This window comes from Phragmites australis, chromosome 2, assembly GCF_958298935.1.
Source record: "Phragmites australis chromosome 2, lpPhrAust1.1, whole genome shotgun sequence".
Lineage (NCBI taxonomy): Eukaryota > Viridiplantae > Streptophyta > Magnoliopsida > Poales > Poaceae > Phragmites > Phragmites australis.
The window spans coordinates 10,666,735-10,688,678 of NC_084922.1; the positions used below are offsets into that span (position 1 = coordinate 10,666,735).

Sequence of the window (21,944 nt, forward strand, 5' to 3'; positions counted from 1 at the left end):
GGTGAGAAGCACCAGCGAGGAAGATCCAGTCTCGAGCGTCGGTGAGGAAGTCGCGGCCATGGGCACCGACGATGGTGGCATAGCCACATGCGATGGTGGACGTGCTCCGGCCACGGGTGTTGGTGAAGGAGACAAGGCCCTATGCGCCGAAGGATCATGCCATGGAGCACCAGCCCCCCCGGAGTGCACGCAGTGCTGCCGCTCCATGCTTTGGACAACACGCATAGCCATGGACGGGGCAGCACGGCACCGATGGCAAACGTGCGGTCGGAGAAGCGGGTACCGTCGCCATTCGGGACCCAACCCGAAGGGCTGGTCGATGGGCATCGTGCAGGGCGACGTGGAAGGTTCTGGCCGAACCGTTACGTCAGAGGAAGTGTGCCCGCGATGCTTGATGGTGGTGATGGCGAGAATGGAATCGACAGCGACCGGTGCGACCAGCAAGCGTTGGAGGACGAATGAGTCGGAGGATCACCGCCTCCAGAGTCATCAGGGAGCGATGGGCATCTCCGGTTGATGAAGGTGAAGGCTCCATCGTTGCTTACCATGAGATGAGTGGTCTTTCTTCCTTCATTCCTCTATGCTGCCTTTCTTCTTGGTTGGCCGATGATCAGTGGATCGAGCGAGTGCGCGATAACATGTTAGAACTCAAATGAACAGTAGATAGAGATTGATAGATGAGATCGAATAGATAAAATGAGTTCCATATTAATTCATTGATTGATATACATGTATATTTATACAAGTAGAAGGGGCACCTGTTGGGAAAGCAACCCTTCACCAATAGGTGCCTGGACAGCAACCGCCATGGGCAGATGGTAGTGATGAGATTAACCGCAACAGCGATTACACCATTACGAGGAGCTTTTGAGTGCTTGGCACTCACAGTTTCAAAACTGCGGTTTGGTTTTTCAAATCTCTCTTAGGCTAGTACGATGGATATATATATATATATAATCTCATAGGTAAATGTGTTTAGTTGCTTGTATACATTTTTCTAGTTTAGTCCGATGGATACAAATAAATATCCTTATCTTGACCCGAGAGTGCCAGCTTCACTCTGCAACCTGGTCCGATAGATGCAAGCTCTGTATCCGCTCAGACAGGCGGACCTACTTACTAGTGTTATAAATCATCTTCATACAAGTAAACAATCATAATATCGACTCTTGCATTTGCTTACACGGCCTCAAATTCAATCAACCAAATAGAAACTCAGGTCAGGCTATCCAGACAGATACAACCAATTAAATAATTTTCTTTTTAATAAATATAATTCTGTTCAGCTTGGTTTTACTTAACCTATTTATACGATGTAGCTCATAAAAACTTATCCGAGAACCAAACATACCCTAAAAAAATGTTTGGTCGAAGATTTTTACAGGTAACCAAGCTGTATGTGCTTTGAGATGTGGAGACCTGGTAGTACATGCTGGATAATTTGGTCGGCATTACCAAATTTTTATGGGTGTTTCTGAATTTTATATTGAAGTAAATGATAGTGATAAGTTTTCCACACTTTTTAATTATCAGACACTACGTAAAAAAAAAAATCATTAATGGTGGGTGGTAACCGATATTAGTGACGGATCTGGTAACCATCACTCTTATCGTGTCACTAATGAGGTCATTAGTGATGGGTAATAACCTGTCACTAATGAGGTCATTAGTGATGAATTATAACCGTGATATGTCACTAATATTCAATAATTAGTGACGGATCATAACCGTGACCCGTTAATATTGACTGGATATTAGTGACGGGTTTTAATCTTGATCCGTCACTGATGACCGATGAATATTTTTCGTATTTTTTGAAAAAAAAAGTCAAAAAATATTTTTTCACTCGAGCTGTCCCAACGCAGGTCTATCTCATATGCCTCACAAACCACACTTTTTCATATTGTTTTTAAGTTTGTGTTTCATGAAAATCGAACCCACGATCTCCTCCTCGTGCGTGTAGCCACCTTATCACCTCTGCTATCGTGTAGCTGTGATAGAAACTGGATATTTTATCCTTTTAAGCTTCTTTGCCAAAGGTCATTTGTAACGTGTCATAACCATGACCCGTCACTAATGACTAATTTTACTAAATTTTATCGAGGGTTATAATTTTGCTAAATGATCTTAAATGAAAATTTTATCAACTACAAAATTGTAGATCTCGTCGAGTTCTACAATGTTCATATAAAGTTTGTCTCCATCCGACTCCGTATGAAATAGTTTGTATCCAACCCGTGCAGTGTTCAGTAAAATAGCTATAACTTTTACATACGAAGTCCGATTTTGATGTTTAACCTCTACTTTCGAAGTTAACAAGGAGACGTATCTAAAAAATAATACACATATTTATATATGTACCTTCTTGATCAAAAAAGGCTCAGAAGATGCTTGATAGGATCTCTAAAGTTTTTCGTCGAAAATTGACATACTCCGATTTGCCTGGAAATTTTTGGAGACATAGTGCTACATCTGAAAATTAGTGCTGCGCAGACATTTCATCAATCTGAGTTACCAAACTCACGATAAAAATATTTGAATTTACAATTTTTAAGTTTGTGAACCTATGTGTGTCTTTTCAATAATTCATACTAGTTTTACACTAGATTCAGCACTTTAGTTTGTGGCCTTGTGTATGGTTCCATTGATAGTCTTTATATATTTATTTGTGCACCTATATGGCTTTAAATAAAAAAGTGATCAACTACAAAGTTGTATACCTCGTCGAGAGCTACAATTTTCATATAAAGTTTTTTCCCATCTGAGTTTGTATAAAAAAGTTATGAATTTTTACTCAACCAACAATGACTCTGGACCCGACCAGTCATTAGTGATAGGTCACTAAAACCCCGTCACTAATGAGTTAGTCATTAGTGATAGATGTCTTTATCACTTGTCACTAATGAGCATGCCCTCTCTATCCGTCACTAATAACTGACTCATTAGTGACAGACCTTTAGGTAACCCGTCACTAATGACTCCATCATTAGTGATAAGCTTTGAGGTCACCCGTCACTAATGAGTGTGCTCTCTCTACCCATCACTAATAATTCCATCATTAGTGATGGGTTTTGGGGTGACCCGTCACTACTATCTTTAGTGACGGGTTGTTCCCTCGCCGTCACTTATGACCCCTCATTAGTGACGGGTCTTGGTCGAGTCTCAACCTGTGCCACATATTAGTGATAGGTCATTATTTAACCCATCACTAATATTGCATTAGTGATGCACACTGAGTAGCCGTCACTAATGACTTATCTCATTTGATGGTTTCTTACGTAGTGAGACATCTAAAAATAAGATTAGTGTCTCAGGCGATGAAGAACAATGGCTGTTGTGCTGGGGTTAGGAGAGAGGGTTGATTTGAGGTGCTTTCTTTGTCGTGGAGGATAGTTGGTGGGCCGGTGCTAGGGCGGGAGAGCTCCAAAACTGAGAGGTTAGTGAGGCGGGGGAGCGAGACAAGACTTCTGCACTGCGAGGAAACTGTCACGTGAGAGAAAGTGAGCTGGTAGGTTGAAGATGATGCGAATGCCATTAGATTTTCATCTGATAGTCTATGACGGTCAATTGAACTAAGATGAAATTGCAGTCGATAGCAACTGCATTTTTTTCTTACCATCTCCTGCTTCATGGTCTTTGACACATGAATTTTGTACTTAATGGCGTACTTCAAGATTCATGCTCGGGCCAGCCGTCTCTTCTTCTATGGCAAGCTTGTTAGGGACGTGAGGTTTTAGTTAGGCCTCGAGGATCACTGTGCCCTCATATTAGAGGAAGGGTAGTGAAATATAGCGAGACGGAAGAGGTGCCGCTAGAATCAAGGGTAGATAGGAGGATGGTATTGCCAGCGAGGGTAACAAGCGAGGAAAGTAGAGGTGATGACTTCAGAGGTAGTGGTGGCATAGGGTAACTATAGGTGTGTTTGGTTAGCTTATTTGTCCAGTTGCCTCGCTCGGCAAGGATAGTATCGAGAGTTAATTTCTGACAATGTATTCAGATTATGTTAGATGATGGGTGCGTGATCAACGTTTTCGGTGGTTGTCGGTGAGTGTGTGTCGAAGGAACTCAAGAACACCAGGGTTTATCCAAGTTCAGACCCTCTTAGGATAACAGTCATACATCCTGTGTATTTTCTTATGAGTTGGGTTAACTTATTCAGAGTTTCTCTTTTTTATAAGCCCGGTCCTCCCCCTTTATACAGCAGGAGACGAGGCATACCGTATACATACAAGCAGATCGTTGCAAATATGGTAGTTGTGTTGGGGAACGGGTAGGCTATGCTAGCCTAAAATAAAAAAATTCTATCGCATTCACTCAGAAAATCATGCAAGTCGGAGATCATAGATCTTTACCACTTGATACGTAGTGCAACCGAAGAAGAGTTGGAGTAGACCAATCCAACATCGTGCACGTAAACTCCTCGAACAGCTTCTCAATCAGGTCCGCGACCAGCCCTACGCAGGTGGTCACACTCCTGGACCAACTCCAAACAGACGGTCGTGCTTCTCGACTAGTTTCTTGACCAGCCACTGAGCAGATTTGTCATGTCGTCGACCAGCTCCAAGTGGTCACGTCACGCTCCGTGACCAGTGCTGAGCAAGTATATCGACCAGTTGAGTAGGTCCTCAACTAGCCGAGCAACAACGTTAAGATCTACACATCGAGGAGATCAACGCCGCAATAGCAGCAGCATCCTACAGTATCCACACGTACTGAGTAGAATCATGTGCTAGCACCACACACATGGCTAAGGTTTTAGGAGATCATGTGGAGAGTTTTGGCTAGGGTTTCAAAATGACTCTACCCCTTCACGCCTCACCCCACGCCTCTCCTTATAAAGATCTTGCTAATGGGCTCCCATGTTGAAAGCCCTTTAGGACTCAAATACCTCATGGATCATAATCCAATCAAACCCATATACGAATCCAATTCGTATATTTTACCCCAATGTCTTAGCCGAGGAGCGAGGGTTAATTCTGAAAAAGGGAGGAGATGGTTTCAAGGCACTCCTCAGAATCTACAGGGTGTTCAGCGCGTTAGCGAAGAGGAGGATAATGGAACTCCTTTCCTCGACCAGTACACGACCCAGTTGGATGTTCTATGCCGTGGGTTCGACCACGATGGGATAATGACTAGGGTACTTGACATACGTGGGGTGGTTTACCTGGCTGAAGGTGAGGGGTACGTCCGACCACTTTAGACGCGGGTTCAAGGCTCAGCGTGGTCGCCCACATCTCATGGACCATCAACTTGTATTCCCTGTTTGAGGAATACGTTACGGCGCCCCTAAAGATATGATGGACTATGTGATCGACCTTCTGGAAATCTAGTGCCAACTGGTCAGGGTCAGCCCCATCCTCACCATTTTCGTCGTGCCTAGGTTTGCGCTCCCCAATCTCCTTGTTGATGATGCCCCGCACGACTTTACATTCGGTTAGGTCATGAGCATCTGTGTGGTGGATCAGGTAGTAGCTTTGGCCCTTCTTCCCGTCCTTTTTCTCGAAGTGCCGACGTGGTTGGCCGATCTGCTCGAATACCATGACGTTGGGTGGTCATGCCTTGCGTTTGCTCTTCTTCTACTTCCGGCCGACCCCTTTGAAAATGGTGGGCTGGTCAGAGGTCGGTTGTGGTTTTGGGCCGCTCTAGAGCTCTCGGGCCTCTGTGGACTAAGTGCACTTGTCTGTGAGCTCGAAGAGCTCAGTGGTACTCTGCCTTGGTGGCCAACTTTTTGACCATCTTCTGATCTCTGACCCTCCTCCAGAATGCTATGACAATGGACTCACCCATGATCCTTGGAATGGTATTTCGGTGTTTGGTGAAACGCCAGATGTAGTCTTGCATCGACTCGCCATGCCACTGCGTGACCTGGTACGGGTCATCCTTGACCCCTGGTTAGGCGTGGGTGCCTTGAAAGTTGGCGGCAAACTAGTCACACAAATCCTCCCAGGAGTGAACCGGCCCACGGGGGAGGTTCATAAGCCATGACCGTGCTGATACGGTCATGACTTTCTCATGGCTTGCACCATGGTGCTGTAAATCTGTAGTAACTCCTCGGGATTGGTCGAGTCGTCGTATTTTTTGGCTAGGATTGGCCAAAACTTGTCTGTCTAATGCACCTCTCGCAGCTGGGCAGACAAAGCGTTGTTGCTCGTCCCATATCGGGGAGTCGCTCGCTGATGGGCGACGACGCTTGCTTGGGGAGAGAGACGGTGGTCTCGCGGCCCCAATGATTGGGTTGAGGAGTCCCATGCCTCCCCACGATCAAGGGGGTGAGTTGTAGGGCTGCTTGTCTTTTTCCTACTCCCGTCAAGCGCGATCTTCCTGCTCCCGACTGGCCCTTTGGCCCTGGATCACACTGTGGAAGTTGTGTTAGCGAAGAGAATCACGTAGGTCAATTGGGGTGAACGTCCTAACGTGGTGGGGGTCTCCAAGTACTTCCTATCACGGCGGGAGGACATGATCTTTCCTGTCGCATGGCCAGCTGCGATTATTGGCTGTTGCAACCCCCACCAATCCTTACGATGGAAGTGGTGTTTGACGCCACGGTTTGGCGTTGGGTGGTCTCTACCAAGAGGGCGAGGTCTTGTAGCCATGGTGCTACTGGCGAACCCTCTGAAACGGCCACCAGCAGGTGGCTGAGAAGCATTTGCATAGTTTGTAGATTCTGCGTGGACGTCATGGCCTCGTAGTCGAGCTGCTAAGTGTGGAGCGACGAAATATCACAAAGAGGGGAATCTCTAGACTATCATGGTGTGACGGTTTGGACGACGACACCACTAATGATTGTGCCCTATGCAGAGGTTGTATCAGAGCGCCTCCCTATTCGGTGCTAGACCGTTTCCCTCTAGGCTCAAAGCCTGAGACTCACCAACGGTGCCCGGGATACGAGGGCCTCAACTGCCCCCTCCTGCATAGTTAAGTCTCGCAGCCTTCGGACTCCGATTCGGTGTTCCAAACTTAGAGCACACCAGACTCATCTGGGTCGTACCCCATGATAAACACCTTTCGACGATCGAGATCCTCGGAACGGGACTCAGCGGTTGCCATGGATCCAGCCATGGATAGCCCAATCGAGTTATCAACACTTACTGAAATGTGAAAACTCGCCCCATACCTAGCACGTCAATTGTCGAGAGTTAATCCCTAACAATGTATTCGGGGTATGCTGGACGATCGGTGCGTATTCAACTTTTTTTTGTGGTTGTTGGTGAGTGTGTGTGTCTAGGGGACTCAAGAACATTAGGGTTTATGCAGGTTTAGATCTTCCTTAGGATAACAACCTTACATCATGTGTATTTTTTCATGAATTGGATGAACTTATTTAAAGTCTCTCTTTTTACAAGCCCGGTCCTCCCTCTTTATATAGGAGGAGGCGAGATGTATCGTACACACACAAGTAGATCGTGCCAAATATATTAGCTGCCCTATACCTGATAAAAATAACTACTCCTAAACCATCATTACAGGGGGCAAGCATGCCTGGCCCGTCCTAGTCGTCCTGTCCCATTCGCCAAACACCTGTCACGCTCGCCTGCCAGGCCTTCACGCCCACCTGTCAGGCCATCCCGAGACATGTCACACTGTCTCTGCGCCGGCCTACGACTTCACCCACCGAAATAATGCATGGAAAAAAAAACACAAGTAGATAACATTAAATACGATTAAATTGGTTAGTTGAATACTCATTCCACGATCAGAAAAGACTGATCACGAGTTTTTCATCTGCGACCAAGAGACTGGTCGCGCATGTATACCATGATTTTGAAAAAAAAATTAACTACCAACTGACATCTACCGTTATGGGCCTTTTTAACATGGATTCCTTATTCTTTACATCCACAACTAGCCTTCCCAATGTCGGAAAGCGGTTTTGGTTTGTCCGGACTGACGAAGTAAATACTAAAAGGCCTATGCATTGAGATAGCGAGAAGGCAACGAACTTCTGATTTCGAAGGCAAGCGGTGGCAACGGATCCCTGGAGAACTCGTTAGAGGCTCCAGGAGTTACCGGGGGTGTCCGAAATCTGGCATTAAGACCATGCCGTATGGAAGCAAAAGGCTTTCATGTTTGGGTACGACTCGTCCTAAGCCCCTCATGATATGGGCCATATCTCTCTTCCAACCAGGACCGCGTCAAACTGGCCTTAGCCCGACGGCCGACACCACCGATCTGTCTTGCTCAACCACGGGCCAAGCCGGGCGCGCTCGTCCCCACAATACAGTCTCCCGACGCGATTCTGAACGAACCCAAGAAACGAAACAGCAACGTTTGCTCCTGTCCCACAAAGCTCGGCTCGCCACCCGACCCTTCCCGCGCGAGACCAGCCAACGGCTGCATGCGCGGGCGTCCATGGCTGTCTGGCTCGTGGCGCGGGCGGGCGGAGGCGCAGGGGAAGCCGGCCATATTTAGCCCGCGGGACGGAGACCGGGAGCAACCGCCCGATGTATATGTACACCGCGGGGGCCTCCCGGCCGGGGTGCAAAAATAGGCAGTCGCTGCTTCTCCGAGCTTCTTTCTTCTCCTTCCTTTCCTTCCTCCCAGCCGCGCGCGCGGAGGGAAGGGGAAGAGATTAGAAGGACGCGGGAGGAGACCAAGCTGCATCACGTAGCCTGTATAAATAACCAGCCAACTGATTAGCAATCAAGAGGAGGAGAGGGCGGCGGCCGGCCGGCGAGCTAGCTAGCTTGCACGCGCCCTTCTTCTCCCTGCTGCCTACCTTGATCTGCTCGGTTCGAGAACTCCCCCCCCCCCCCTCAGAACTTGGAGGCATTCGATCGTGTTCTTTGGAAGTTGTATCAATTGCGCGCCGCCGATCATTGATCCATGACTGCGCCTGCCCCTGCGCTCGCCGCTGTGCCGTCGTTGTCGCTGATCACTTGCGACGGCTTCTGCTGCTACTGATCGCTCTCTGGATGTAGATAGCTAGCTCTCGATCGACATGTTGTTGTAACAGGCCTAAAACAAAAGGAAGGTATGCGTATTAAATTGAAAATGTTTTTCTTATTGTTGCTGTGAATTGTGATTTTAGTTGCGTCAGTGATCTAATTGTGTCAGTCGCGTTCATGAATGCATGGAATTTGCGAGTAGCCGGCCCCTGCCACCGGCTACTGACCCGCCGCCACCGGCCACCGCCGGCGCCGAAGGCAACAACTGCTCGTTAGCCAGGATGGCAATCGCGGTCGGTCACTGCCACGACCTCAAGCCCCCCACTGCGCGCGGCAGGCACTGCCGTCTCCACTCCGTCGCGCAGCTCGACAGACCTCTGCTCGACAGGGACCACCAGGAGCGCGACGCCGCCACAGTCATCGCGGGCCACAACGGCCTGTCCCCTCGGCGCCGGAGCCAATCCTCCCCGTGCTTCACGACCGTCGCGCCCGCCGGCACCGACCACACGGAGCAAGCCGAGAAGAAGATGCCGCGCGTGGAGATCGTCGCGGGACGCCACGCCCGTGGCGTGCGAGAGCTCATCGCGGAGGCCGCGGGCGCCATCGCGTCGGGGACACGGCTGGTTCCCGCGCAGAGCGGCCTCGGCGGGGCGCTGCTGCTCAACGACGGCCGCTCCGGCGAGCACGTCGCCGTCATCAAGCCTCTCGATGACGCCACCGCAGCGGCAGGTTCGCCGGCCCACGGGGGCTACGCGAGCAAGGCCGTGCTGCGGGAGGTGGCCGCCTTCCTCCTCGACCACGACGGCTTCGCCAGCGTGGAGCCAACCGCGCTGATCAAGATCTCGCGCCCCGCGATGCCGACGACCATGGCCTCTATCCAGCGGTTTGTGGCGCACGAGTACGACGCCGGAGAGCTGGGCCCGTCGCGGTTCTCGGTGGCGTCCGTGCACCGCGTCGGCATTCTCGACGTCCGCCTCCTCAATATCGACCGCCACGCCGGCAACATCCTCGTCAAGAATCCACCGAGAGGCCAGCGCGCAGATGGAAGCACTTCGCCGCCACCGTTTGACCTCGTGCCGATCGATCACGGCCTCTGCCTGCCGGAGCAGTTCGAGGACCCGTACTTCGAGTGGCTGCACTGGCCGCAGGCGTCGCTGCCGTTCTCCGACGCCGAGATGGCGTACGTCGCGTCGCTGGACCCGTTCAAGGACGCCGAGATGCTCCGCGCCGAGCTGCCGTCCCTCAACGAACCGGCCATCCGGATCCTCACCCTCTGCACCATCTTCCTGAAGCGCGCGGCCGCGGCGGGGCTCTGCCTCGCGGACATCGGCGACATGATGACCCGGGAGTTCACGGCGATGGGTGAGGAGGGGCTGAGCACGCTCGAGGCCCTCTGCAAGCGAGCCCACGACTCCGTCCACCCGCCACTGTCCTCTCTCGCACCCCCCTCACCCGACGGCGACGGCGTCGGCGAGGGCGTGAGCGGGAGGGAGCGCATGTCGTTCAAGCACCTGAGCGGCGAGGAGTGGGCTGCGTTCCTTGTGAGGTTCGAGCAGCTGCTGCCGGCGGCGCTCGAGGCCAAGAAGCGCGCCGGGCTGAAGTCCTGGAGCTGACGAGGCCGGTCACCGGTGACGTCGTTCTGATCGCGGCGGATAGCTGACCGTATCGTACCACTACCGTTTGCATGCATGCACTCGTGCGTGCTTGCGTGGACGCAGATCTATACACGTGTGCATGCCAAGAGTTTGTACATGCACGTAGCTTATAGCTCTGGAAGCCTTGCGTCTGCGTAGGGTCAAGGAGGCTGTACGTGACGTGTAACAGAGAGCTTGTACGGCGACATGCTGCAAATGCAACTCCACATTGTTTATTCACGTACGGTTTATCTCACCTCTTCTATCTTTTCTGTTTAATGTTTATTTATTCGTTGATTTTTTTAGATATTTTTTACTGATCTATCTATCATAAATTTTAATATAAATAAATAATTTTTAAGGTCGCGAGAAGCGAGAAGCAACGCCAGCCAATACATTCTACAACAACAGCAAGCATTGCAACGTCTCTCTGAGCTCTGTTTCACCGTTAATTGATCAACATTATGCACACCAATACAGCCCTGAAAAATGTATATACTGTGATTCGACTTGTGTGGATCTTCCACGATATATAGCGTTGCTATACAAGAAACCAGAATAAAATCCCGTTCTTTTCAACGGGGTTATAATAGAGAAACAGTCGAGAAATGTAGAATTACGTTTTGCACGCACACACGAAGTTAACGATGGAGTGTATATACTCTACGACAGAGAATTAATAGCTATTGCATCGTAGACTAGTAAATGAAAACTCTTTATACAAAATTAGACCATTTTCGTCTTCTCTACACAACTTTTCCTTTTGCAATACTTGAGGTGTTGCAATATCTTTTTTCCAACTAAAGTTAGGCCCTGTTTGGCTTTTGTTAAGCTTGTACCAAATCCAGCCCGGGGAAGACAACATCCGCTTCTCAGTTAAATTTAATCTTCCGTACTCTTAAGCTGCTGCAGAATTCTGTCGTTTGCCCGTTTGGCGCTGTCATACTTTTTATAATGCCTCGACGCTAGGGTTGTCTTGAAAATAGGATGGATATTTCACGTCTAATCAACAGAAGGCTTGAGAAATAAACTTGGGATACAACAATAGATATCTGTCATTATTTATATCTAACTTCATATAAAAAAAAAAGAAAGGATACATAATGACTAGTATCTATTCGGAATATACGAATGTTATGTGTAACGAGAAAGCCTACTAAGATTTTACTTAAAAATATGATAAAATATAGGTAGATTATCACATATCTATAGACAAATAATATTGATCGCTCTTGTTTTCATATCTCAATGATCACCCTCTTTGTGCTCACTTTAATTGCACTCCTTTATTGTAATGTGCTATGTGAGAGATACAAATGAAATGAAAATTTTCTAATTATCTGACTAACTGAAAGCTTAAGGCACTCTAACTCCGACTTAAAAAATATAGGATATGATATATGATGAAGAAATGATTATATGACACTATTTGTATTTGATTCTGATGAGAGAAAAAATATAGAATATGATACATGATAAGTTATATTCGTTCGTATCCGATCTCATTACACCTCTAACTGAAGTACAAGCTGTAGTATCTAGAAACACTTTTAAACAAACACCATATCCTACACTTATATATTAACACAACTTAAAACACACTTTAGACCTATAATATATATAAAAAGAGGTCGACGAAGTCACGCCATTTGTGTTTGGGGGATGGCATTGAGATTTTTTTTTTTGAGAGGACTATGGCATTAAGTTTGTGGGCTGGTAGCGAATTGCACTCGTTTTGGCAGTATGGGCCTAGCCCACAAGCCTACACACAAGTCGCAACACGAGCCGAGCCCACAGGGCAAAACCCATGCCTCGTTCGCCTTCTCCCCAATGCTCCCCCTTCCCCATCTTGTCGCCCGTCACCGGTGATCTCGCCGCCGCAACTGCACCACGCCCGTCTCCGCCCGCCGTCCTCCAACACCTGCCACCCGTGCTCCCGAGCCACCTCTTCGTTTCTTGATCTACATCGCCGCCTCGCAGCCGATCGCCATGCCAGCCTCGGCGCCTCTCCCCGCCGAGCCGCCGCCGGCGGCTGATTCACCCTCCCATGCGGTTCGCCCCGCCGCTTTGTTCCTCTGCTTATGCTTCCTTCTGACGCCTAATCCTTTTGTTCTTGTTTCCTTCTGACGTGTTTGGGTGGGGATGGATGATCCAGGAGGCGGAGGCGGAGGCGGAGGTGGAGGCGGGCGGCTCGCCCTCGAGGGCTGCGTCGGTGGGGACGGTGAACTGGGGCACGGCCACCCTCGTCGGGGTCTTCTCCGGGCTGCTCTACGGCGGGAGCAGGGAGGCCACCGCCTCCGTCGTAAGTCGGCCACTCTACTCCCGTCTCCTTGCTGCTCGTGTTGAATGACTCCGTGTGTTTAGGTTGCCGTGACGCGAATGCAAAAATTGAATATATTACCTAGATGGCTTGTTCAAGAAAGGAGACTTGCTCAACTGAAAAGATGAAGTGGAGCGCATCGTTGCTGTTTTTGGATACCCATTTTGCGTCATATTCGCTGTATCATATTGTTCGTTCCTGGCCCAGGGCGTATGGTCACCTGTTCCATAGCTCACGATTCAGTTCGACCTGAAATTTGAGGACTGGACCTACATTAAGAGTTCTTGTTGCAAAATCGTGTAAAACCTCTGAATATAGAATGGTCCGTTTATCGTTCTATCTGATAAATCTGCAAATATAGGATCCTATCAAATGGAAATTAGGTCCCCCCCACTGTTAAGTAGTTCCAAAATTTTGCAGAACTGTGTGAAACAACAAGATGTATAAATAGTCCTCTTGGAATGTTGAATATATCTACAGATATAGGATCAAAATGGAATCAGGTGTCACCAACTGTTAAGAAATTCCAGAATTTTGATGTGACACTTAATTTCGTCTCCATTTTAACATCGGGGTATTTTTCTATCTTTTATTTCTTCCCTGAACCGAGAACATGCTTTATGCTAAAAAATGCCTTCTATGACAACATGGTATGTATCATATATTGTCACAGAGCAAGGATGCAGAGGTGATGATGAAGATGGGAAGCACCACAGACAAGCGTGAACAGTACAGATTGATGAGAGATGCAATGGAGAAAAGGTTCATCCGGGTTGCCAAAGGCTCGCTAGTTGGCGGTGTTCGCCTTGGGATGTTTACTGCGACTTTCTTTGGCATACAGAACCTTCTTATTGAGAGTCGTGGGGTACATGATGTCTTCAACATAGCAGGAGCTGGCTCAGCTACCGCAGCTGCTTTTGGGCTTATATGTATGCCTCTCACCATATTCAGTCTTGGATTTCATTATTCAATCAAACATGGGCAAATAAATTGAGAATTTTGGTCACGCAAAGACATTTAACAAAATTCAGATTTAACACTGTATGACTTGGAGTAATCTCAAGAAATTATTTTAAAATACTATTAGTTACATCCTACAAGACTAAAATGGATTAACAGTAGTACAACACTTATTGGTGTTTATTATCCTGTCTCAGAATGGTTGTTATGTGTTATAAGATTGCTGTTGTAGGCCTCATGTCAAATTCTTCCAGGCTATTGTATTTGTCAGGTTAGGTGCCTTCTGGGGCCTTCTATGGCTATACCCTAGCCATCTGAGTGATCTTAATATCTTATACATGGAATGATGGAATAGACTTTTCAAGTAGTTATAATCGTAATTTCGTGTCAGTCCAGATACTTACACTTTGAACTTTGATGTCAATACCTTGAACAATATAGATAGTTGGGTTGGGTAAGAAGCTTATAAAAAAATGTTTGCTTAGCGATTATAGATATCTTTGATGATGCCTTTCCATTGTAATTTTCAAACTGTATCTTCAGAATCTATGAATATCTTTTTGGGTTTGTTACCATCACATCTCTTTTCTGCCACAGGATAAATCATCATTTTATCATATTGGTCGTATTTACTTCTGATTATATATGCAAATATTCAGTGTTAACTCGGGATAGTGCTTGATACAGTGAGGTCATTTGGACTGATGTTTTTATATCTTCAGTGCCAGGTTCAATGATGTGGCGAGCAAGGAATGTATTGGTTGGATCTGCTCTTGGTGCTGGAATCTGCTTTCCCCTTGGTATTTTCATCTCATTGGTCATCATGAACTCAAGAACTTACTTCTGCACTCTGTACTAAATATTTTAAAGGGTATTCATTAGCCCACTTCCTTAATATATATGGGCCTGATAATGGCATGTTCATGAATGTCCTTATATGTTACAGTAATAAAACATATCGAACCATGCAAGTTAAATTATTGCTGTAGCATCTTTTTCAACTGCCTTGCTCCACGTTTGGAAGTAACCTCATGAACCTAAATTCCATTTTTGATATGTAAGCTGGTGTGGAAATTTGGTACCCCAATATGTACGTATTTGTGTCCATCTTCCAATGCCCTATTCATCTAGCACTAAACAACCGTTTCTTTTGTTATAGTCTTATAGATTATAGAATTTTCAAGAATTGAAATCAGTGTTAATATAGGAAGTGCATGCATGACAGTACGAGAGCCACTTGCACAAACTGTGTGTTTGTAGGTCCATTTCTGACGGGTTATGTGATCATTGTATGTTGTGTCGACCCAGCAATTTGCTGTGGTTGTTTGCTCATTAATCTGCCCGGTGAATTCTTCTACAGGTTGGATACAGTTGAAGCTGGCAGAAAAGGCCAATATTGAGATTGCAAGTTCAAAATCATCTGATTTGACAGAGGAAAATAAAAATCAAAGCCGTGTGGGCGCTGCTATAGAACGGCTCGAGGGCAGTCTGAAGAAGTAACATTTACGCTCAATGCCATTTTCTCTGTGTTTGTTCCATAAAATGTAGCAGTTCCAAGAATTGGGCTCCACTGACTTAGTGTTGCCTTTCTTTTTCTTGTTTTGTCTGTACTTCTCATCCTAATGTTATCAAGATTGATGTATGGCAGTTTTGATGTAGAACACGACTTGCTTGATCTGGATTGTTCTGCGTTCAATTTCATTTCGTAAAATGTATATGATATCACGTCATCCCCCATAGCACTGGCAATGGTATCTCTCTGAAGCTTGCAGTTCATCAGTTATATTGGAACTTAGACCGCAGTTACTGGTTCGAAAAGATGTAGTTGGCGTTGTGGAGTCAAGTCCAAACAAGTGAGGACCTAGAGGTGGATCCTCGTAGGTTAAATAGGAATCGAATTGAGTGAGAATTGACTATATATGGTGTCTAGCATCTAAATAAAGTCTGTATTACAACTCAGGGTGGGGGTCTTTTTAGTCTATACCAACAACTCTAGGGATTTTTAATGTTATGCCCCTTGCATATTCTCTAGATGAAGGGTCCTTTGGTGTATTGACCCCTAGACATGATAATTTATTATTCTAATTTACATGTCATTATTCTAGACTCTACGGTGAAGTGGTACTCAATCCGGAGTCCTCTGTTGAAGCCATGCACATATGACCTTTGCACCGTCTTCGTGTGGTTCCTCTTCATGGGAACCTTCGTCTTCGGTCGAAGGTTCCCTTGGCACTCCATAGCTAGCTCTGCACCATCTTTGAGGTAGTTTTGATTGCACTTGTCTTTGTCCTTTTCGAGCCGAAGTGAGGTGCGATATGCCACTCCCCTAATAGTAGCCCCAGGCGAAGTGGGGGTTGAACCTGTGAACTTTGGAGGTCCTAGCCCATCATCCCCCCTTTGGCCGCCGCGAAGCTTCGAAACATGTTATTTCAATGGAACACTTAAATGCTACATGTCAATTGTTAACAACAAAAAAATCGTGACGCTTTGCTGTTATAAGTGTGTTCCGCACTTTTTTGGAGAAAATTGCTTCGGCTTCAGCCCTACACACGTGTCGTCCTGTGGAGAAGGTACACATGTCGAGGTGAGCGGGCTCTCTGAAGCGGTTTGCATTGAGCCACACTGAAGAGACGTGTCACTTCATCAATCGGTCCTCACATCCGTTACCATGCCATCCCTTCATTTTGTTTTCCCCTTATATATAAGAGCAAGAGAGCTGCTACCATTCTCTCTCTCTCTCTCTCTCTCTCTCTCTCTCTCTCTCTCTCTCTCTCTCTCTCTCGCGTTTTCACTCTTGGAGTTTTCTCACTCGCTACCATTGGGTTGCTCATTTCTCATGAGGAGTTTGATGCCCCTTTCTGACTGTCTTCATCGACATGATCTTCACTTTGTAGCTTTGATCCTTCTTCGCCATATTGTCTTCGATTTCGATGGCTCCTCCAACTAGAAGCAACACGAAGGCTGATATGCACAAGGACGTAATCTCTTAGGCTTTCAGCTAGGCATTGTCTTGCAGCGTAAAGATCTCTTGAAGTGATAGGCTGTGCATAGTTACCCTGGAAGTTGGAAAACATAGCTTTGCGAAGCTGTTCCCAAGAGAAGATTCATCCCGCAGGCAAGGTAGTATACAAAGACCACGCGATGCCATTGATGGCTAGCACAAAGCTTTTGGTCATGGTGGTATTGTCTTCGCCTGCGAACTCAAATGCAGCCTCGAAGCTCATAGCGAATCCTTTGGATCAGTTTCTCTCGTGTAATTGGGCAATCAAGGCATCTTGAATCATAGGGACAGTGAATTGTATACATCCCCTGCGACAAAGGGGAATTGGGGAAAATGACTTTGAGATGGTGGGTGCCTATGGTAGAGGTACGGGGGATCCCCTAACCAGGCTTCGGCACTTCTCCTGAATGTCTTCCGCCCAGGGGCGAAGATCCGCCGCGAGACCCCCCCCCCCTGAGGTGCCAGGGTTCGAAGCCGTGAGCTACCGAAATGCGAGTAGTTCACGTTGGAGTTCCTCTACCCGCTTCAACACATCCGCTGCTCACTACCTATACTCTTCTTCTTTGGACATCACCATATGCGCTTGTGCCCTATGTGCATTTGTCGCCGCCTTTTCCTCCTCCAACCATTTTTTTTTATCTCCGCCTTCTTCTTCTTCGCTTCTAGCGCTAAAGCCTTTCTGTGCTCTACTCTCATCTCCGCCTCCTTTGTCACCCTATCTTCCTCTTCGTGATGACATCACACTTCTGCCACCTCACTCTCATCTTCCACTACTGCCTCGCCAATCTCCGGTGCGTTCTTCTGGCTCGCTCTGCTGTGGCCTCCCCCCGATACGTCATTCGAAGTAGTGCCTACACCAGGGGCCTGGCATCAGAGTCTTGTGATCCTGCGGTGGTACCACGTGGAAGTGGGTCCGACTAGCTAGTCTTCACATGTACTCCATTTCTAGATGTTGCAGACTTCATGCCAGGAGTTTTTTGTTTTCCTCGCATTACTATGAACTACTAGTTCGATCCCCATGGACGACACAAATTGTTGTGGATTCGAGTCCAAACAAGTTAGTGAGAACCTGAAGGATTGCACTTGAAGGTGGATCCTCGGAGGTTAAATGGGAATCGAATGGAGTGATAATTGATTGTATTTGGTGTCTAGAACCTGAAAAAGTATGTCTATATTATAGCTCAGAGTGGGGGTATTTATACCCCAGTGATCTTTACTGTCCTGCACCTTACTAGGAGCATATTCTCTAGATACAAGGGTCTTTTCGTATTGACCCTAGACATAATAATTTATTTTCCTTTACACATCACTATTCTAGGCCCCACCGCGAAGATGTACTCAATCTAGAGTCCTTCGCCATTGGAGCCATGCGCATAGGATCTTTGCTCTATCTTCGTGTGGCTCCTCTTCATGGGAACCTCCGTCTTCGATCGAAGGTTCCCCTTGACACTCCATAGCTAGCTCCGTGTAATTTTTGAGGTAGTCTGTCATGTCTCAAAGTTGTAATTACGTAATTAAACATAATCATGCTTCATAGGTATTAGGTTTAATTTTGAGTAATTTTGTTTTGGAGCATTAGAGCATTTGGTTTTAAGTCAATTGTATGAGAGAAATAAATTCAAGAGAGAAAGAAATGAATTCACAGTTGGAACATGCTTCTTTCTCTAGAATATGGGGCTCACATGGATGGCCAACCACCCCATCTCCTCTTGGGGCAGCAACCCCCACCAACTGCCTCACTCTCCCAGCTCTCTTTCACTTCCACTGTGCAGCCCGAGCTCCCCTCTCTGTCAAGCTCTCTCTCTCTCTCTCTCTCTCTCTCTCTCTGTCTCTGTCTCTCTCTCTTTCTCCCTCGATTCCTCCCTCTAGAAGCTGAATCGAGGTACGCATATGGTGTTCATGTGATCACTAGCTCATAAGCTCTCTATCCATCCAATTTATTTATTTTTTTCTGAAAGATTTGAGCTGTTCTTGACGTTTTTGGTGTTTTTGCTTGAAGCATGAGGAACCGTGGTTGGAACCCTCCATGATTTCTTCGTTTCCTTCATCACTTGGTGGTCACCAACCTCCACAAGCACCATAGGTAAGTCCCTTAGGCTTACCTCGGTAAGAATGCATGAATTGGTAGGTCAATTTCGAGTTTGGAGCTAAGTTTGCAGAGTTCTCGAGTTCTTGAGCTTTAGAGCAAAAAGAGAGGATTCATATGAGATTTGTGCTAGAAATCGTGTTGCTAGGCTGGTGAGCGAGTTCTAGACTCTATGAACTATCTCAAACATGTTTCCCTTTGGTTTGGAGAGACTCGCAAATCAAATCGGCCGAGTTGCCCCCCTCGATGCAACCTCTCTGGACAACCCGGATAGTCCGCGTAGTCCAGTGAAAATCCTGATGATTTGTCGAGTTGTCCCCCTCGATGCAGCCTCTCTGGACAACCTAGATAGTCTGGGTAGTCCAGTGAAAATCCTGATGATTTGTGTTAAAAAATCGTTAGGGTTTATGATGCAAGTTGAGTCTAGAACCCTTTGTATAGTGTATATATAAATATTTATGTAGGATATATTTAATGTGAGAGTTGAATCAACCGAGGAAGATCATCGAGAAGTGTAACTCTGCCTAACTTGGATAGTCTGGGTTAAACCCAGAGGATCCGGGTAATTCGCGGTGCTTTTAACCGAGCACTCTCGCTTGGAGCCTCACCTGGATAATCCGCCCAACCCGAATAGTCCAGGTTAAACCTAGAGGGTCTAGGTTAATTTGATTTAGATTTAGCAAAGAACCCTCGCTCGAAGTCTCACCCGAACATTCCAGCCTAATCCGGAGGTTCCAGACTCAGCCCAGACCTTTCGAGTATATTCAAAAATGGCTAAGCGAGAACCCCTGTCCGGAGTACAACTGGGAGGTTCCAGAACCCAGATGTTCTAAGTTGAACTTGGAATCTTCGACCTCCTGTTAGCTTTTCGAAGTCATTTAGATCACAGAGTTTGCTATTATTTCACATGTCTTGCACTTTTAGCTTTTTGTTATGCATATTGTAACATACATTGTTGCACCTCATTCATGCTCATCATTGCATGTATTCTTCTTTAGTAGACGAGGATCCGAAGCATGACGCGGGTGTGGTTGAAGGTGACATTGAGCCACATGGGTTTTGTGAATAATGTGTGAGTAGCATCAGACAGCCGTTTGAGCAGCAAGGCAAACATCTAAGTATATTTCTCCTATTAATTTGGATCATATGTGTCTAATATGATAAAATATGCTATATGTATATTATGCATGTTGTCGAGTCGATGTCAGGTCTTGTATGAGCAAAACCTATGTTGATGCATTACACCTCATCTTGAGTTATGCTCTAGTTTAAAAGTTAACAGAAATGCTTAGCCATGCATAGATTCTTCGGTAGAAGTTGAGTTGTGGTTCAACCACATTCGCGAGCTATAGGCTTTCATTACTATCACATTGATAACAATATTTGGTTGGTGGTGTTGGTTGGTTGGGTAGTGAGGATGAGATGAGATGTAGATGGTGTTAGGGGTGTTTCTTTTGCGCGATATGGAGTTCCACGAGGTAGGTCGGGAGAGGAATCCGGACATCGTAGACTGCTTGCGTAGCTTAAGCAACGATCATTGTTGCAGTTGGCTCTACCACTTATCGTACTTACCACATGTCGATCTAATAGTAAGATAAGTCGAATACCTCTAAAGCTATGGTCATTTGAGTTTGCACATCGATGGTGTGAGCGGGAGAACTTGTAAGAAATACTTGGGTTACTCCGGGAGTTAACCTAAATAGGCTCCGTACCGAGCGATGTCTGATTCAAATGGTTGGAACATACTAGGAAAGGTTGACATGAGTACCCCTTGGATGGACCTGTGTGGTCACTTAAGCTGTATAGTCCTCGAGTCTTGTGCGTAAAGTTGTACCCCCTGCATAGTGTAAAAATATTTTGAAATATCGCTCTCTCGGTCATGAGCATGTTTTTATCCATTTGTAGCAGTCGTAGAGTTACGAGTTTGGTTTCAGGTGGTTGTTGGTTTGATATGGTTCTTTACAGATATTATTACTATGGTTTTTTTTACATATATGTTCAGTTAATGGTTATGGGTTAGATAGTTGTGTTGTTTAAGTCTAGATGCTCATACATATTTTTGTCAAATTTTACTTTCACATATAAATTTACTTAACCATGCGGCCATATTTTTACTAACATCTCAATTCATAATTCTTGGAGTCATGTTATCTATAAGTACCTAATATGGATTAAATCTTGCGAGTATCTTTGTGCTTTCGCTGCTCTATCGGGTGCTACCAGCTAGGAAGAGCTGGTCTTTAGCTACTTCATGATCGCAAGGGTGGTGACAGACATGAGTAGACAACTACTTGAAAGTCGTGCTTTTGTGATGGAGCTAAAGGGTATATGGCTCCATCATCTTTTTGTTGTTTATAGTTTTAGCTTCTGCTGCATAGTTCATTTTTATCTAGAAGTTGATTAATTTCAATCTCCTTTTAACTCTCTTTTGCTGTAAATTGTAAGAAATTATGAATGCTTAAGAACTTGTAATTTAATTTAGTTATTTGTTATTTGTTAAGTTTTGTTGTGATGTGATATATTGAAAATATATGTATTCCGATTTTAGTTACAAAACACGTGCCAGAACTATCGGAGCAATATTTTAATTAATCATTAAAATCATAATTAATTAATTAATTAATTTAATGATTACTTAAAACACTGTTTAGACGGTTCTTTATACGGTCTTTGTCGGGCCGAAGTGGGGGGTGTTATGCGCCACTCCTCCAATAGTTGGGAAATGCAAAATATGTGATTTTTTTATAGCTGGAAAAGAAAATTATGTTTGTTGTACGGAGATGGTATATCAGATAGATCCCCTGAGAATACCTGGTTATGCCAAGCAATTATTTTTACCGTAGACCCTTGTCCCCGCACAGACGGACGAGATCTTTTATCAATATCATTTCATCATCCTTGATTGTCAGAACAAAGATCGATTGCGGTTAGAGCTGGCGGAGCCAATTCTCAAAGTAAAAAACTAATTCCAGCATTGGTGTGTAAGATCAGCCAATTTCCACCTCAAACATTCATTCAACAATTTACAGATCCTATCAGCAGTTGGAAGACAAACAGC

General features: G+C 46.0%; 2 protein-coding genes across 3 annotated transcripts; both read left to right on the forward strand.

Annotated features, from left to right (window-relative positions):
* Positions 1-8,899: 8,899 nt before the first annotated feature.
* On the forward strand, positions 8,900-10,498 carry LOC133902600 (phosphatidylinositol 4-kinase gamma 1-like). Its single transcript, XM_062344163.1, has 2 exons — positions 8,900-8,971; positions 9,088-10,498. Exon 2 carries the CDS (start codon positions 9,167-9,169, stop codon positions 10,496-10,498), a length of 1,332 nt encoding a protein of 443 aa, XP_062200147.1. The 5' UTR covers positions 8,900-8,971; positions 9,088-9,166.
* A 1,806-nt stretch (positions 10,499-12,304) lies between these two features.
* LOC133899273 (uncharacterized) lies at positions 12,305-15,474 on the forward strand. 2 transcript variants are annotated; one of them, XM_062340256.1, is made up of 5 exons: positions 12,305-12,571; positions 12,675-12,821; positions 13,513-13,768; positions 14,522-14,599; positions 15,160-15,474. In XM_062340256.1, exons 1-5 carry the CDS (start codon positions 12,509-12,511, stop codon positions 15,297-15,299), a joined length of 684 nt encoding a protein of 227 aa, XP_062196240.1. In that variant the 5' UTR covers positions 12,305-12,508; the 3' UTR covers positions 15,300-15,474. The 2 variants fall into 2 exon arrangements, with proteins under 2 accessions (XP_062196240.1, XP_062196246.1); XM_062340262.1 differs by having other exon boundaries at positions 12,305-12,568; positions 12,678-12,821.
* The last annotated feature ends 6,470 nt before the right edge of the window (positions 15,475-21,944 follow it).